At 39.5% G+C, this 16,608-nt stretch overlaps 1 protein-coding gene across 1 annotated transcript in view; it reads right to left on the reverse strand.

The window, feature by feature from the left end:
* MYO3B (myosin IIIB) overlaps positions 1–16,608 on the reverse strand; it is a 380,991-nt gene that overhangs the window by 123,083 nt on the left and 241,300 nt on the right. Inside the window, exons 26-28 of the mRNA XM_069540813.1 lie at positions 3,920–4,031; positions 2,835–2,997; positions 1,421–1,501 (exon numbers count right to left, since the gene is read on the reverse strand). Coding sequence (XP_069396914.1) covers positions 1,421–1,501; positions 2,835–2,997; positions 3,920–4,031 — 356 coding nt within the window. The remainder of the gene's footprint in view (positions 1–1,420; positions 1,502–2,834; positions 2,998–3,919; positions 4,032–16,608) is intronic.

Here is a 16,608-nt window from a genome sequence, read left to right on the forward strand (position 1 = left end):
TAAAGACGATTTTCAGAGAGAGAAAATTTGATTACGATCCCACACACTTTATTTATGATCAGTGGCTCAACAATACATAAGCTCAAAGTTTGTATCTGGAAATGTATGTTGGGCTTTGGGCCAAACAGCAAGATCAGTCCAGCATCCTCTCTTAATGGGGGGGGGCAGGGGTGGGGAGCACTGTGTGTGTGTGTGTGTGTGTGTGTGTGTGTGTGTGTGTGTGCTGGGCAGTGGGGAAGTAGAGAAAAAAATGCACTTTGAGTTGTCCTTCTTAAGCTGCAACTAGAATTGCACCCTTCTTCCTGATGCTTTGAAGTTGTAGAGCTTAGAATCCCTAGGGGATGGTGTTAAAAGTTACACATTTGGATTTAAATGACACCCCTTCCTCCCAGATATTTTGGTTTTGAATGAAGTCGTCAGGTCTTTACCGGGCCAGAGAGTTCTGAGGAGTGTCCCTGGAGCCAGGCTCTGGGCAGGGACCTCCTCGAAAAGGTTGCAGCTGTTTTATTTAAACGTTTGCTTCATGCGTGGCAGTATCTGAAACCCTCTCCGTCTCCCTGCTGCTGAGTCCACTGGACTGGCCACTTCTCTCTCATTCTGTCTCCGATTTCTTGTGCTCTAGGAGCTCCTGGTGTGCTCTGTGGGTGTTTCTTCCAGAGCCTCAATTAGTCACATGCAGCTCCGAATGACAGAGGGAGCCGGGCCTCGCAGCCACCGTGGGTACTGCCATTTGCAGAAGAGCAGAATGACCTGGGAGCCAGGCACCAGAGCTCGAGGTGCTCAGGCAGCCACAAGCTGAGCCACAGTGCCCTCACCCTGTAGGGCCCAAAGGACTGCCTTAGCCACATACAGGTCTGGGTGTGGGAAACAGTTAGCCAGGAAAGTCCCTGAGCTGTTCCTATCTCTGTGATACCAAGAGACTGATCAAGCATATAATCAGAGAATTCCAAGGTTGGAAGACGCCTTTTAGACCTTTTTAGCCAATGCTCTTGTTCACAGACGAGGGATGGGTGACTCCAAGAGGGAAAGGGATTTGTTCAGTTGGCAGTATGCAAAGTGGAATCTATCCAAACTGCCTGTGAACGAATTCTCGCTCTGTCACTGACTAGGTATATGATCATGGACAAATTACTTCACTTCTCTGTGCCTCATTTTCCCTCTCTTGTATCCCATAAACTTTGGAATACAAGGGTACCTACTTGGAGCATCCTTAGCCAAGTACGGCATGCAGCCAATTCTCACAATTATCACATGGGGGGGGGGTGTGCATCAGAACAAGCACTAGAACCCTCCCTCACTAGAACTCTTGACTCCTATTCCAGTGCTCCTGAATTATTAACATTTCAGCTTTTTGAAACTCATATGAACTTAATCACAGAATATTTCCAAGTGGACACTATGAAAATGATGTTTTAATTACCTGCTTGAATATGAACAGCAGACTCTCTCCTTCTGTTGCTTATTTTCTTAAATTTCCTCCGAGCATCATATCCTCTCCAGGCTAAAAATATAAAACCATGTGCTAGGAATGACATTAATTTAAGAATGTGCCAGAGAATTGATATAAGCTGTTTTCCCTCCAATCTATTACCCCTCTCCTCCTCCCTCCTACTTTCTCACTGAACAAAATAAGCAGAGCTACGTGAGTGATGGTGGGGAAGAGGGGCCTCTCTGTACTCTCAGCTTGGCCTCCGAGATGCTTCTTGATAAGGAGTTATTTTGGTTCAGGCAGTGAGTTTCCAGAACCCTCTGGATTCCACTTATGAATCACTTGGGACCCCTATCTAGGTGAGGTGGGTCCCTGTCATTCCAATCCATGGAGGAAGCTCTGTCTTCAGGACTTGGGGGGTGGGAGAGGACTGGAATAGCCCAACCCACTCCATATTTTTTACTGGGAGGAAGGAATAAACATGAAAGTTGAAGGAGAGAAAAATAAATAATAATGATTAGTAGCATCACAGTTACATTTGGTGAGGGAGGACTATGTGCAGAACTGTGCTCAGGGAGGGAATGCATGTGATAGGAAGGGAAAAGGCACGGGAAATGGATGCAGAAACGAAGAGAAAGGAAAAGGGAACCTGGGGGCAGGGGGTGGGGTGTTAAGTTCTTCAGACAGAGAACCAGGGCACTGAGCCGCTACCAGGAGCATGACCAGCTCTCCTTTTTGTTCTCGCCCTGAGCACCACAGCTCTCCAGTCGCTGAGTGAGGTCATGAAGTCCGGAAGGGACATTATGATGCTGGGTCATGAGAACACAAAGGAATTCATCTACTGTGTTCAAGACCTGGGGCTTTCACAACCACTCGAGATAGCACAGGAACTCAAATGCTGTTTGTAGCACAAATGACACACGTGTCTGTAAAGAGGCACTGACTGGGCTGGGCGTATGACAGAGCCTAGTGATTTGTTCCCTTGGTTTACAAGCTCTGTCTGGGGTAGAAAAGCCTCATGGACGTGGCAGTAGCAATTCTGATGTTGAAAACCTGGTAATGGACCTGAAGTGTATATGATGCGGTTAATCTGGGAGCTGAGGCACACGTCTGTGTGATTTGGGTATTACATCCATCCACTGCTACCGCCTCTATCTTGCCTCAGGTAGGGATGGCTTGTTTGCTTACCTGGAGGTTAGGGACCATGGTGGTCTTGCTCACGGCTATATCCCCAGGACCTAGCACAAGGTTTGGCCTGCAGTAGATACTCGATAAATATTTGCTGAAGCCAGGAAGAAAGGAAAGAAGAAGGAAGGAACGGAGGGAGAAGAAGGAACCACCGAGAAGAGCAATAGGAGAGTGGCCTCAAGTACTTAATGAAATGCCAAGTTTCAGGACCGTTTACCTGACTGGATGGCGACGGCCCCCTTCTCTCTCTTCTCTCTGACTCTTTTGTATCTCCTGGCTCCAAGCCACCCCTTGACATAGGCCTGCAGCACAGCCACTCTGCCTATGACTTCCCGCAGTAGCAAATTTAACTGCTCAACATGGTAATACTTGAGAAAAACCTGAAATGAGACATCAGTTTTAGCATTACGTGTGGGCTCCCAAACAGAAATTCACTCTGCTCCAACATATTCTTAATGTAAATATTAAAAGCATCATCTAAATAAAGTTTACAGTGACTTGATTTATGCTAACATTACTGACTTCTTGGAAGCAAATACAATTCCCCTTCTAAGGTTGAGCCTATGTGGGACTATTGATATAAACAGACGATGAAGTTAAGAGGGTTTTGGGAGATCCTAAATGTTCTCCAGGCCAGCCTCAGTTTTGCCATGAGTTCCATTTTCTCAACTTGATCTCTTTCTCCACAGCTCTGATGGAGGTGCTAACCAACAAACCTGACCCTCGGCCAACAGAGGGATTGGGGCCTGGATGACCCACAGTGATCTAATTACTTCTGCTGAGGGGCAGCAGTGTTGCCATCCACACTCAGGCGAAGGCTGGCTTTGTAGGGCAATTCAGAACGTACCATAAAAACCTGGGAGTCTGCAGGGACATGATGTTCCCCTGAATGAAAAGCTAGACATGATGAGACTACTAATCAGAGTGGGCAGGAAATATCACGAGTCTAGAAAAAACGCACAAAACTATAAAAGATACTCATTGTCATTCGTATAATTTGTGTATTTGCCTGCGGTGCTGGAATAAGCAGCACTGAAAAAGGGACATTTAAAAATGAGCTCAAAGATCTCATTCTAGAAATGCTAAATGGTTCTCACTACATGCAGAACAGGAGGCAAACTCTCCTCCTCTGGTCACTGAGGTCCTGGGACTCCTGACCCAAGACCGGCAAAAATCACTGTTAGCTTGGGGTCTTGTCTGCTAAGCTACACAATTTACAGAGCTATTCAAATCACTGATAAGAGACAAAGGTTCACAGCAGAGCAACTCGAGTGACAATCTAAACAACAAAGAAAGGACTACCTTTGTTTTTCCCAGCAGCCAGTGATCTAATCTGGACTTTTCCAAGATAGCGACACAGCTCTCTTTGCTAGCAAGAGGTGTTTGATGTGCTCTGAATGCCAAATAATAATACCTACAAAATAAAAGAGTGAAATAAAGCATTTTTAGTCACCATTTGATTCAGTATAGTAGAATTACTCTGGGCCCATTGACATATCTTGTTTTTTAATATCAAATATTTCTTGAGCATCAATAATAGTGTACTAGGTAGTGGAATATATACAATTCATGCTTATTGGCTCTTACCTACTTTCATAGTTTCTGCTATGTGTATTTTCCTTTTAATATTGCTTTGTAATTCATATTCAATACATACTTGGCATATTTTGCATGCAAAATCAAAGTATCTAATCCTTTAAAAAACTGAAATTTAGACAGCTCTCCTAGTAAAAGTCATGATTTTAAATGTTAGTATTACTATTATAAAAATAATTTGTCATCTCATTGTATAAAATTTGACTCTGCTTTGAAAATCCCATCTGAAGCAATATGTAGATAGCAAAAATGATCATAGCCTAATACGACTAATGTTGTCTGTTAAGCTACATGTCTCTCTCAAGGTAAAAAGTTGGCGTGTTTTCTTGAGACAATCACCAAAACCACATTTGTCTTCCTAAATTACTCATTTTAATGAACTTCCATACTTCCAGATGAAAGAGTTTCTGGGTAGATTCAAAAAACACCACCAAAAGTGTTTTTCTCTCCTTTTCTTTCTTCTCCGTGTGTGTGTGTGTGTGTGTGTGTGTGTGTGTGTGTGTGTGTGTGTGTGTGTGTGTGTATGTCCATATATATGTCTATGTCTATGTCTATGCATATATATGTATATAATGTTGAATATATCCTTTAGAAAACTTTACCTTAGTTTTTCTTTTAAAAACTTTTAAGGATTTTTCCTCTGCTCTTTGCTGCCATCTATAATTAAATTCTACTGCTTGGAAGTTTAAAAATAAACTTAATTTCCTTGTCAGAGGATTTTCCTGTCATTCCTCAGAAAGGGTGATCTGTTATTTTAGAATTGCTTTAAAATATAGAGTTGTTTTTACTTTTTAAGAAAATCACCAAAACATAAAATATGTCCTTTCCTCCTGCCAAATATTCCCACGTCTTTCTGTTTATGGAAAAATAAACACACCCGATTAACACTTGAGCCATTTAAATTTATCTTAGTGCTACAAGACTGTTTCACAAGTTAGGACTGAATGCTGAATTTGCTGAAAACATTTGCATTCAGAGATCCTGGGAATGATTCCAAGGCTCTGGGTCTCTGTTTCCACCTTTGAGGAGGAGGCGCAGTGCTCTCTCAGAAGCCCTGAATGGTGGCCAGGACCACGCTAGGTCATTTGGCCAAGCCCAGGAACCTGCTCGCAGCAGTTGTCTTCTGGAGCTAAGCTGGAGGAGGGACAGCCAGGAGTCAGGCTTAGGTCTGGGCAGTTCGTGGCATCAGCACAATTCTTCAGCCTAGTTTCTTCAGTCTAGTTTCTCCAGGACTGTAGTTTCAGTCATGGCTTCTTGGATTTGGATTTGACCAAAGCAAAAAGATTGTGTCCTAGAGTGCATGGGGTTGGTGGGAATACATGGCAAATCTATAGAGGTGAATGCCTTGGGAAAGCTGAAGTATAGATAGCTTAAGATGTAAAAGTCAGTGGTAACACCAGGACTTCCTACTCTCTTTCCTTTAGGCCTGGCCATTTAGAACATGGGCTCCCTTGGCCCTAATCAGCCAGGCTTGCTCAGGATGACTGCTCAACACTACTGGTGATGAAGTACTTGGAGAGAATCTAACGAATGACCAGCACTGTGCAAGATATAAGAAGATTGCAAGATATGTTCTAGCTCTCCATTCAAGGATTTATACTTGTTTTTTGAGCAACCGTGGATGCTTCTTAGCAATTTCTAATTTCTAAATAAGCAGAATGTATCTGAACTAACATAAATACTAGAAATTAACTTTGATTTTTGACTCTTCAACCCAAATCTTTTAATTTATTATGGTGATAACATTCATATCTGGCTTAGTTCAGAAAGAGATGGATAACAGTTATTGCAAAGATGTGAAGGTTTCAAAAACTATTGAGGAAACATGTAAGTGATATCCTTACAGGAATCAGGTCAGAGAAAATACACTGTGTTTCCTCCACAGAGTAACGCTGTGTTCTAGCAGATACCATGGCGGGGGGTGTGGGTGGGGGAGGAATTTGGCTGAGCTTTTGTGTGCTTCGATATAAGGGCAAAATTGAACGGCACCAAGATAAAAGACCTGCCAGCAAGGGGACATCTTTTGGAGAAGATCCATTCCACCCCCTTCTTGACGCAGCTTGATGAGTTAAGCAAGCAGGAGATATGCAACAGCAAAATAATACATGTAAAGATTTGTCTTGAGGGTCTGGGCACTTGAGAGCATTGTAAAGACCAGTTCTGCTCTGAGCTGTCTCTGGTGGGTAGAATTCATCTCTCAGATTGGAGTTTGAGCCCTGAGTTAAGAATGAGAAAGTCTCTGTTTCTAACCGTAGGTAACTCACTTACCTCTCTGTACTTGAATTCTCATAGGTGGCAATGGGAACCAAATAAGTGGTTCTTAACTCTTTTTTTTTGATGTGGGAGCAAGACTCTGTGAAAATCTGGTAAAAGCTATACACATTCTTTCTTAGAAAGATGCTCTTGACACAACACATTGCATACAATGCCAAGGGGTCCACATAGCTCCTGTTGGCCCTCCAAGGACCTAAGAGCTCTTCTCTCCTCAGAACTCTATGGCAAGTGTTAAATTTCCCAAGGCCTCATCTTTTTCTTAAGAATTATTTTTTTAAGTTATTATTATTATTTTGGCCATGCTGTGGGGCTTGTGGGATCTTAGTTCCCCAACCAGGGATTGAACCCAGGCCCACTGCAGTGAAAGCACGGAGTCCTAACCACTGGACTGCCAGGGAATTCCCACATTATTGTTTATTAATAAAACACATTTCTGTTCTTGATCTGGTGGTAGATGTGGGTAGTGTGTTCATTTTGTAATCATTCATTGACTGGGTAAGGCCTCATCTTATTAAATCACATAAGCTATTAAAATAGTAAATATCCAGTTGAAAAATATCTCTATTCAAAATGTTATTTAATTTTCTGCCTAAAATGTCTTGTTGTATGGAATGCAGACTTTTCAAGGAAAAGTTTTAAAATACAACAGGTAAAGCGGTTTGTAAAGTGCTAGTAAAATCAACAAGCAACTAGAGACACATCCTTCTTCTCTTAAATGCTAGAATCATAAACTGGAAGGATCTGTATGATCCTAGGATATACTAGTTTTCTACTGCTACATAACAAATTTAATGGCCTAAAAAGTAGACATTTATCATCTCATAGTTTGTGAGGGTCAGGAATTTAGGAGCAGCTTATCTGGCAATTCTGGCTCAGGGTCTTTCATGAGATTACAGTCAAGATGTCGGCCAAGGGTGCAGTCATCTAAAGGCTTGACTAAGGCTGGAGGATCTATTTTCAAGATGGTGCAGCCACAAGGCTAAGGGTAGAAAGCCTTAGTTCCTTACTGGCTATTGTCAGGATGCCTCTCAGTTCCTTGGCACATGGGCCTCTCCAGAGGACTGTTTGAGTTATCTTCATAACATAGAACATGGCTCCCACCAGAACAAGGGATCCCAGAGAGAGAGCAAGAAGGAATTTGCAATGCCATTTATGACCGAGGCTTAGAAGTGATACATCATCACTTCTTCCATATTCTTCTATTCATTAGAAGCAAGTCACTAAGTCCAGACTGCATATAATGAGAGAGAATTTAAGTTCTACCTCTTAAAGGGAGGAGTATCAAGTGATATGTGGACATATCTTTAAACCACCACAAAGAATCTCTCTAGATCATCAAGTCTTACCAAAAAATGCACAATATAAAGATAAAATAAGTTAAAAGTAAAAGAAGAAGATATACCATGCTAACACCAGTCAAATTAAAACTGCACTGGCTATATTAATACCAAACAAAGTAGATTTCAGAGCAAAAATATATTACCAGGGATAAAGAAGTTTATTTCATAGTGATAAAGAGGTCAATTCATCAGAAGAACCTAAAAATTTGAAGCATTTTTGCACTTAAAAACAAAGCTTGAGAATATATGAACCTAAAAGTGTTAATACTGCAAAGAGAAATAAACAAATACACAATTACAGTCAGAGAATTCAATACACTCTTCCAATAATTGATAGAACAAGTAGGCAAAAAAAAAAAAAATCATCAAGGATATAGAAGGTATGAACAACCAACTTAGCCTAATGGACATTTATAGAAAATTCCAGCCAACAATACCAGAATACATATCCTTTTCAATTACATACGAAACATTTACCGCAATAGGCCATATTCTGGGCCATAAAACATAACTTAATAAATTAAAAATATTCAAGTCATGCAAAGTATGTTGTCTGACCAGAGTGGAATTGGATTAGAAATTAACAAGAAGGTATCTGGAAAATTGCCAAATATTTATGAACAGACTTCTAAATAAGCCATATAACAAAGAAGAAATCAAAAGAGAAATTGAATTTGATCCAATGAAAATGAAAACACAACCTGTCAAAATTTGTGAGAGATTGCTAACTAAAGTAGTACTTAGAAATGTATACCATGAAACACCTATAATAGAAAAAAAGAATGGTATCAAATACATGATCTCAACCTCCACCATAAATTGGGAAAAAAAGAGCAAATTAAACCCAAAGTAAGCAGAAGAGAGGAAATAATAAAGATCATAGTGAAAAATCATTGAAGTAGAAAAGAGACAATGAATGAAATTAAAACCTGTTCTTTGAGAAGGTTAATAAAATTGATAAGCCTCTAGCCATACAGATCAGGAAAAGGAAAGGAAAGGGAAGGGAAGGGAAGGGAAGGGAGGGGAAAGGAAGGGAAGAAAAGAAAACAAAGGTATGAGATTAGTGATATTCTATAGATTCTATGGATATTAGAAGTATAAGGGAATATTACAAACAACTTTATGCCATGTTAACAAGCTAGAAGAGAAAAAGCATATTATCTTAATAAATGAGGGAAAGGATTTGACAAAATCCAATATCCAATGCTATTTTTTAAAAAACAAAAATTTTCAATAGGCTCATACTAAAAGGGGATTTCCTCAACCTGAAAAAATAAACTATCTATGGCGAACCTACAGCTAACACCATATTCAATGGTGGAAGACTGAATGCTATCCCCCTATGCTATCCCCCTAAGCTTAGGAACAAGTCATGTAGGCGTACTATCACCACATCTATTCAACACTGAAGAGGTTCTAGCCAGCGCAAACAAGAAATAAAAAGCATCTATATAAGAATGGAATAAGTAGAATTGTCTTAATTTGAAGACGACACAATTTTCTGTGTAGAAAAGCCAATGAAATCTACAAAACAAAAAATATCCCTACCAGAACTAATAAGTGAATTTAGTAATATTATAGGTTAAAGATCAATATACAAAAATTACTGTATTTCTATATACTAGCAACAAACAATTGAAAATTGAAATTGAAAAAACAATATCATTTATAACATTTAAAAATGTAAAATACATAGGGATAAATCTGACAATAAATACACAAGACCTGTGCACTGAAAATTATAAAACATTGGTTAAGAAAAATGAAAGAAGACCTAAATAGATGGAGAGAGATACTACGTTTCTGGGTCAGAAGAATTAACATTGTTAATATCTGAGTAAAGCAGGTTACCCTCCATAATGCAGTGAGCCTCAACCAAGCAGCTGAAAGCCTTAAGAGAAAAGTCTACGGTCCCTGAAAAGAAAGGAATTTTACCACCACACTGCCTTTGGACACAAGACTACAACATCAACTCCTGCTGGAATTTCCGGTCTCACAGCCTTCCCTGCAGATTTCTGACTTGCCAGCCTCCACAATCACATGAGCCAATTCCTTAAAATAAATCAATTTCTCTGAGAGCGAGAGAGAGCGAAAGAGAGAGAGAGAGAGAGAGAGATCTACATCTATACCTATATCTGTACATATAAATACATACACACACACATCTTATTGGTCCATTTCTCTGGAGAACTCTAATACAGTTCCAGTTCCCCTTTGCTGTTATTTAAGCACAGGGTAAAGACAGAGCCAACCCTGGTGATAAACTTCTTACAATGTCACTAATGGTAGAGGCAAGTCTTGTGCAAAACCATGAGTTGGTAGAAGGTTATTTTTTGATAACTTCCTTTCCTCTCTCTCACTTCTCCCTTTGTCACTGAACTTCCCAAGTTTCCCACAGATGTTGGGTTTGTGTACTGTACACTGGGGGTCCAGGACATCTAAATCCAGCTGTTCCTCCTCATGTTTTCACAAACAGATCTTCCCTGTCCTATGTCAAAACTCTCTGTGCCTGGGCATTGTTGCAGGGCCATCTGTGCAGGGGATTAGCTGGCTCATCTAATAAACATTTGGATCCTGAAGGGAATTTAGAGTCATCAATAAAAATTCTTACTTTGTTTAGAGGAGAAAGCCTGAGAGAAAGCCAGAGAGCCAGAGCAACTGGCTCAAGGTCACAAACTTAGTAAGAAGAGCTGAGACTTCCCCAGGTCTTCTAATCCCAAATTCAGGCCTCTTTACACTCATCAAACCTACGTCTACTCTTAGCTCTTAGTGTATACACCTGATGTACTGTATATACTGGGTAGTATCTTTGACTCTCTAACAGGTACCTTTGATCCTCCAGCAATTTCCAGCTAACTGGAGTGTCTACAGTGATCTGGAATATTGGGCTTTTGACTTAGGAGAAGTGTTGATTTCCTACATCTGAACGTCAGCTGTCAGGCCCTCCTTGACACATGTGTGAGAGATCCAAACAATACTCTACTTGCAATAGTGTATCAGAAGGTGTTGGTGTTTCAATGGAAAACAACAGACATTGTCTTTAGCGTACCCTCCAGGGTTATCAGATTCTAGCCCCATTCATCTTCTTTGAGCTATTTTGCAACTCTTTCTAAATTGTAGGTAACTGATAGATACATAAATTCTGTCCTTTCTGGTGATGATTTTAATTGACTTCCTCTCCACTGTGGAAAAATCAGTTTTGTCTCTATTCACAATTCATCTCAACATTCCTTTACTTCATATAAGCCTCTGCTAGTTTGACTTTTCCTTTGAACCAATTATTACATCTGCTTGGTTCCCTCATGTCATGTGAATAAAATAAATTCCTTAAACACATTCATCTTTACATCTGTATGTAAGTCATGATTTTACCTTCTTCTGGAAATTATCTTTAAACAAGAGAAAGAAAGAAATTGAAAAATTCAGGCTATGGAGGTTTGACCCAAAGGAGCACAAACACATGGGCAGGTGGAAGCAGGAAGTCCTCGCACTTAGGTAGACCCGGTGCTACCAAGCAGTCTAAAAGTCTAGTGTGCTCAGAAATACTGTCACTCTTCTACTTATAACCTTTGACGTGGAAATATTGGTTAGTGTAATATGTTCATGTCAGAGTTTACCAAAAAGTCAAGCTGTTTTCCAAAGTGATCACACCAATTTATAGCCTCACCAGTGGAGTATGAGAGTCCTGCTTCCCTCTATCCATGGCAACCCTAGGAATTGTCAGACACACCGATTATGGCCAAAATAGGTGTAAAATGGTATTTAATTGTGGTTTTAATTTGCATTTCCTTAATTAGATGTGGCTGAACTTCCCTTTTGTTTTCAGCAAAGTCTTCTGACAATGACGTCCTCCGACAATGGACAAATATATAGTACAATGAAGTTAATTCCTCTATTTTTTCCTAATGATTACCCATACTCCTGGAAGGGAAAAGGAAAAGAAGAGAGAGAGAACTAAGAGGTATTTATTTTAGGTAAAAATTGTATTAGCATTGGAGATGGCTTACATTTTTGTAATGCCTGACATTTTAAATTTGTGCCTCTTATCTTAGTTATTCTCCTCCTGCATTTTTATGTTGTTTGGGAAGGATCTGCCTACTTTAAAGATGTTTTTGAAATCCCAACCTATAATGAATAAGCTCTGCTTTGATTCATCCCTCCAGTTTGAATTTTGCACTCAAACACATGCAAAACATCTATACCTCTAAATGGAGATGTGCACGGACCTAAGTCAATAGTGAGACTTTTAAAAAAAAGTTAATTATACATTTTTATTTTCCTTTTTTTTTTAAAAAAAAAAAAACAACCTTAAGCAAATAACTTCCTTTAGGATGGATCATTCATTCTGTACAGTTTTAGGGCTCTGATATAACCATGCTGTTCCCATTCATCACTTTCTAAATTAAATTGACTTTTCATTCCCACTCTGCTCATTTGTTTATTAAATAAAACTTCATTTAGGACCTATTAATGTGCCAGATACTGATGGAAGTGCTAGAATGACATGAGTGAGCAAGGCAGACAATTTCCCCACCCTCATAAAGCTTACATTCTAGTGGGGGAGACAAATGCTAAACAAGTACATAAAGGACATCATGTTGAGTAGGGACAAGTGCTATGAAGAATAACAAATCAGGGTAGAGGGGGTTAATGAGTATATTTGGGGGTGTGTTTTGGCAGGCAGCCTTTAGCAGCTGGGATGGTGAGGGAACTCAAGCCACATTATCTGAGAACTGGTGAAGACATTGAGGGCATTGAACTTAAGAGACAAAAATTCTTAACAGGGTCTTGTACGGGAGGGGAAAGTTTTCTTTGACTCTCTTAGGGTCCTTCCCTGTCTGGGTCTGAGAATTAGACTTTCACAGACAGATCTACAGAAGAAAAGCACAGCACACAAATTTATTCAATATAAGTTTTATGTGACACAGGAGCCTTCATAAGGAAATGAAGACCCAAAGAAATGATTAAACTTGAGTGTTTTTATACTAGGTGTGATGAAGGGTAGAGAGCTGTGGAAATGTGAGATAAACAAGGAGTTTGAGCTAAGTATAGTAAACTGGGGGAAACTGAACAAGGCCTGTTTGTTCAGATTCCTCTCTGTGTCCCTTTGTCTTCAGAGATAAGGATGCTCCTTTCCTCTAGGTGTACGGAGGGCACCATTCACGAGACAGTTTTTTTTTTTTACAGGTACTCAAATATGTCTCAAATTTTAATAAGATCCTCCATACATACATTTACTTACTACTGAAAATTGAAATAGCACATCAAAAATTTTTATTACAATTCAAATTTTTGAAAACCAGAAAATTTAGTTAATACACCTTGCTCTAATTATGCTCTAGACAAACTACCCAATGTTTCCTTTACATTCCTTCCACACAAGTTAATTTGTTTCAAATTCTTGATATTGGATTTCATCTTACTGACTTCAGGCTGCTAAAACAGGCAATACTTGAGACCTATTAGTGCTTCTTTGTCTCAAATCAAGAAGTGGAACTAAAGTATATTCAAGTTATTCAAATGTAAACTATCAATATATAGATTCCTTATAAGTTACCTGGATCAAGATAGAAAAGAGATGCAAGAAAAAAACACATCACAGAACTTATAGGTTATCAAAATATTGGTGCACAGTCTCTCCTAGAGTAGCTTTCCCAAGCTGCTTCATAATGATCCTAAAATTATTAGCAAGAAAAAAACAGTACACGAATAAAATTTATGGCTCAGTCAACTCTGTGTCATAATTATTCTCCGTGATAGTATCCTCAGAAGGATCTCTATGATACACGCAATAATGACAGCTACATCTAAATCTTTCCATGTTTGACTAAGTCTCAACTTCCTTCTGCCAAGGTTCTCTTTGAGTCAGAGGAAATTGGTTGCCCTAGTGGTATTTAATAACTTGAATCATCCTTTCTATCCCTTCTTCCCAAGCAGCTAACAATGTCCTCACTCCTCTCCTCCTATAGAGTATGCCTTCACCAAGTCCCTGTTGAGGTGGATATTCTGGTAGAAGGGAAGGGAATTTGGTACTAGGGTTGAGCGTCAAGTTACGAAGGTTCTTTATTAACACTTCAGAGACAGGTTGAGAGGCAGCTGGAACTTCCTGGGAATTTTCTTCGATGGACATCTGAGGGGACTCCAGGGTTCAGGTTGGGTTAAAGTCTGATGAGTCCATTGGAAGTCTAGTCACAGCTTGAAGTTCCTTTGGGTTCCAGGGGAAGGTGATGCTTAAGACTCTCAAACTGCTACAAAGTAACAAGGAAGAACTATAGATCCGGGAAAGAGTGGGAAAAATCCAAACTCCGACTAACTGTGGTGAGAGAAAAATCTCACACAGGACAGTTTTATGGCCTGCTTCATGGAAGGTCAGAAAGTCCTTCCTACACACGTCATTTCTCAAATTCCTTCAGTTTGAAATATTCAATATGCCAAGGTGTCATATTTTGTGGTAGAATGTCCTGAACATAGTTAGTCTCTTAAACTGTCATGTGCAGACCACTTGCATCAGATCCACCTGGAGATTTCATAAAAGATGTGGATTCCTGGGTCACACTCCAGATACAGAATCAGAATCTCTGTGGTCAGGGCTCAAGAATCTATATTTTAACAAGCTCGTATGGTGATTTTGATGCACTGTAGAGTTTGAGAACCACTGACTGAGGGGAACATAATAGCTGACTGCCATCAAGTGGAGAAGGGAGCTGATTTGTTGTCTGAAGCCCAGAGGGTAGAACTGGGATGAATGTATAAGAGTTTCTGAAGGTTGGTTTTGGTCAAGGTTAGGAAGGACTTGGCTGTGATCAAACATCTGAAACATGGAATGAGCTGCCTCAGGAGCCAGAGAGTAAATTCTTAGACTCAGAGCTGTTCAGTAGGAATCAGACTGACAAGGTCAAGCATGTTGCCAAAGAAATTCTAGTTTTAGCTAGGTAGTTGAATTGGATGACCCTTTAAGATTCCTTCCAACAAAGATGCCATGCTGACATGTCCCTTGGCCTAAATAATTACTTCTGTGATTTTAAAACTGATGTTTATCATTAACCCAGTTATTATTAACCCAACACTGTTACTGTCACAAATCTTGGGTGATTGTTATTACATTTGGGTAAGTTGGAAGTCTCCTACAGCAGCATCACCTGGAAACTTGCACAGACACCTCCCTGCTGAATCAGAGACTCTGAGGGCAGGGCTCAGCAATCTGTGTTTGAACAGATTAGCCCCCCAGGATAGTCTCATGTGTGAGAAAGTTGAAAAACCACTGTCTTAGACAAACGGAATCCCGCAGAAGTGAAGTGACTTGTCTACAGTGATCCAGTCTATCTCAGGAAAGAAACTGGCTCCCATGTCTCTCTGTCATCCTTTTTCTTTGTTAGGTCCAAATGACTTTCTGGAGCACATCATTTTTCCTTGGAAAGGGCAACTGTTCAAAATCTACCCTCAAGAAATTCTCACACATGTTTAATATTTAGGATTGTTTATTGAGCCTTGCTGGCAAACAATTGGACACAATGTCAATATCCACCAGGAGAGGGATGGCTAAATAAATATCACAGGTTTCAATGAGGGAGTTAAAAGGAATCTGTTACAGCTATGGAACAACATGGATTTATCTCTAACACATATTGTTAAATAGGAAAGCAAGCTGCCAAATGGTATAAAATGTGTGATTCAAGCTGAAAATTTAGGGGGTTTTCCCTTTCACAATCTCTCTCTCTCTCTCTCTCTCTCTCTCTCTCCCCCCGTGTGTGTGTGTGTCTGTATTCTGAAAGGATAAAACTACCCCAAAAATAATAGTGGATATTCTAGAGAGGGGCCATGATGGGGATGCTGGGAAATGGAATTAGGGATGCAGAAAGAAAGACTTTAGCCTAACATATAATATTTTAAAATTTTAGAGGATATGGTATTCATACATTATTTTTGCAATTTGAAAATTAATTTCAAACATTAAGTAAAAGTTGTTATGGTTTAATTACGATGGGCCCAAATCCTGGTCAAAGAATCCCGTGTACTAGTTTGATTAATATCTCCTGCATCAAAGTAGAAATATCTCCAATCATGTGAAGAGTAGCAATCCTTTCCCTATTTTAAAATATCCCTTGAGGGACCCTATATCTGTATCAGTGACCACCCAGATTGTCTACTCAGACACCTGAAATACAGGACAATTATCTGAACAATTAAATCCATATAAATAATTTTCTCTTATGTAGATAATGGAGGGAACTGAGCTATTTTGCCTTGGATAATTTGATAATTACCACCAATTGCCCATTTCCCTTCAGTGTGTATAAAAATCCAGATTTAGTTTATTAACTTCTTTCTCATATTTACCATAGGGCCTTTTATTTTAATTTTTTTTTCCCTTCATGTTTGGCCTTTAATAAAGACAGAACAGCTGGCCACCATCTGCTACCAAAAAAAAAAAAAAAAGTCATTATATCCGTTATATCCTTAAGAAGACTCTTCAAATTTGGACCTTCGGATAAAAAGTCACGTTGATCTATGCTATTAGATTGTGGAAGTCCTGAGACTGTAAATTCTAATTCCGTAGCGCTCACTACAGCACTTGGCACACACAATAGGTGCTTAATAAATGTTTCTGATGCTGTTGCTGCCTCCTCATATGCTCTAAATGGGAGACTTTCTAAAGAAGAAAAACAGAATTAGAGATTTGAGGCTGAGTTTATTCACAAATTAATTTGTAATAGAAAGTTAAGCTTTAAACTGATCATTCTATTTCACAACTAGTAAAATTATGAATGTATTTTCTTCTGC

This window comes from Delphinus delphis, chromosome 7, assembly GCF_949987515.2.
Source record: "Delphinus delphis chromosome 7, mDelDel1.2, whole genome shotgun sequence".
Taxonomy (NCBI): Eukaryota; Metazoa; Chordata; class Mammalia; order Artiodactyla; family Delphinidae; genus Delphinus; species Delphinus delphis.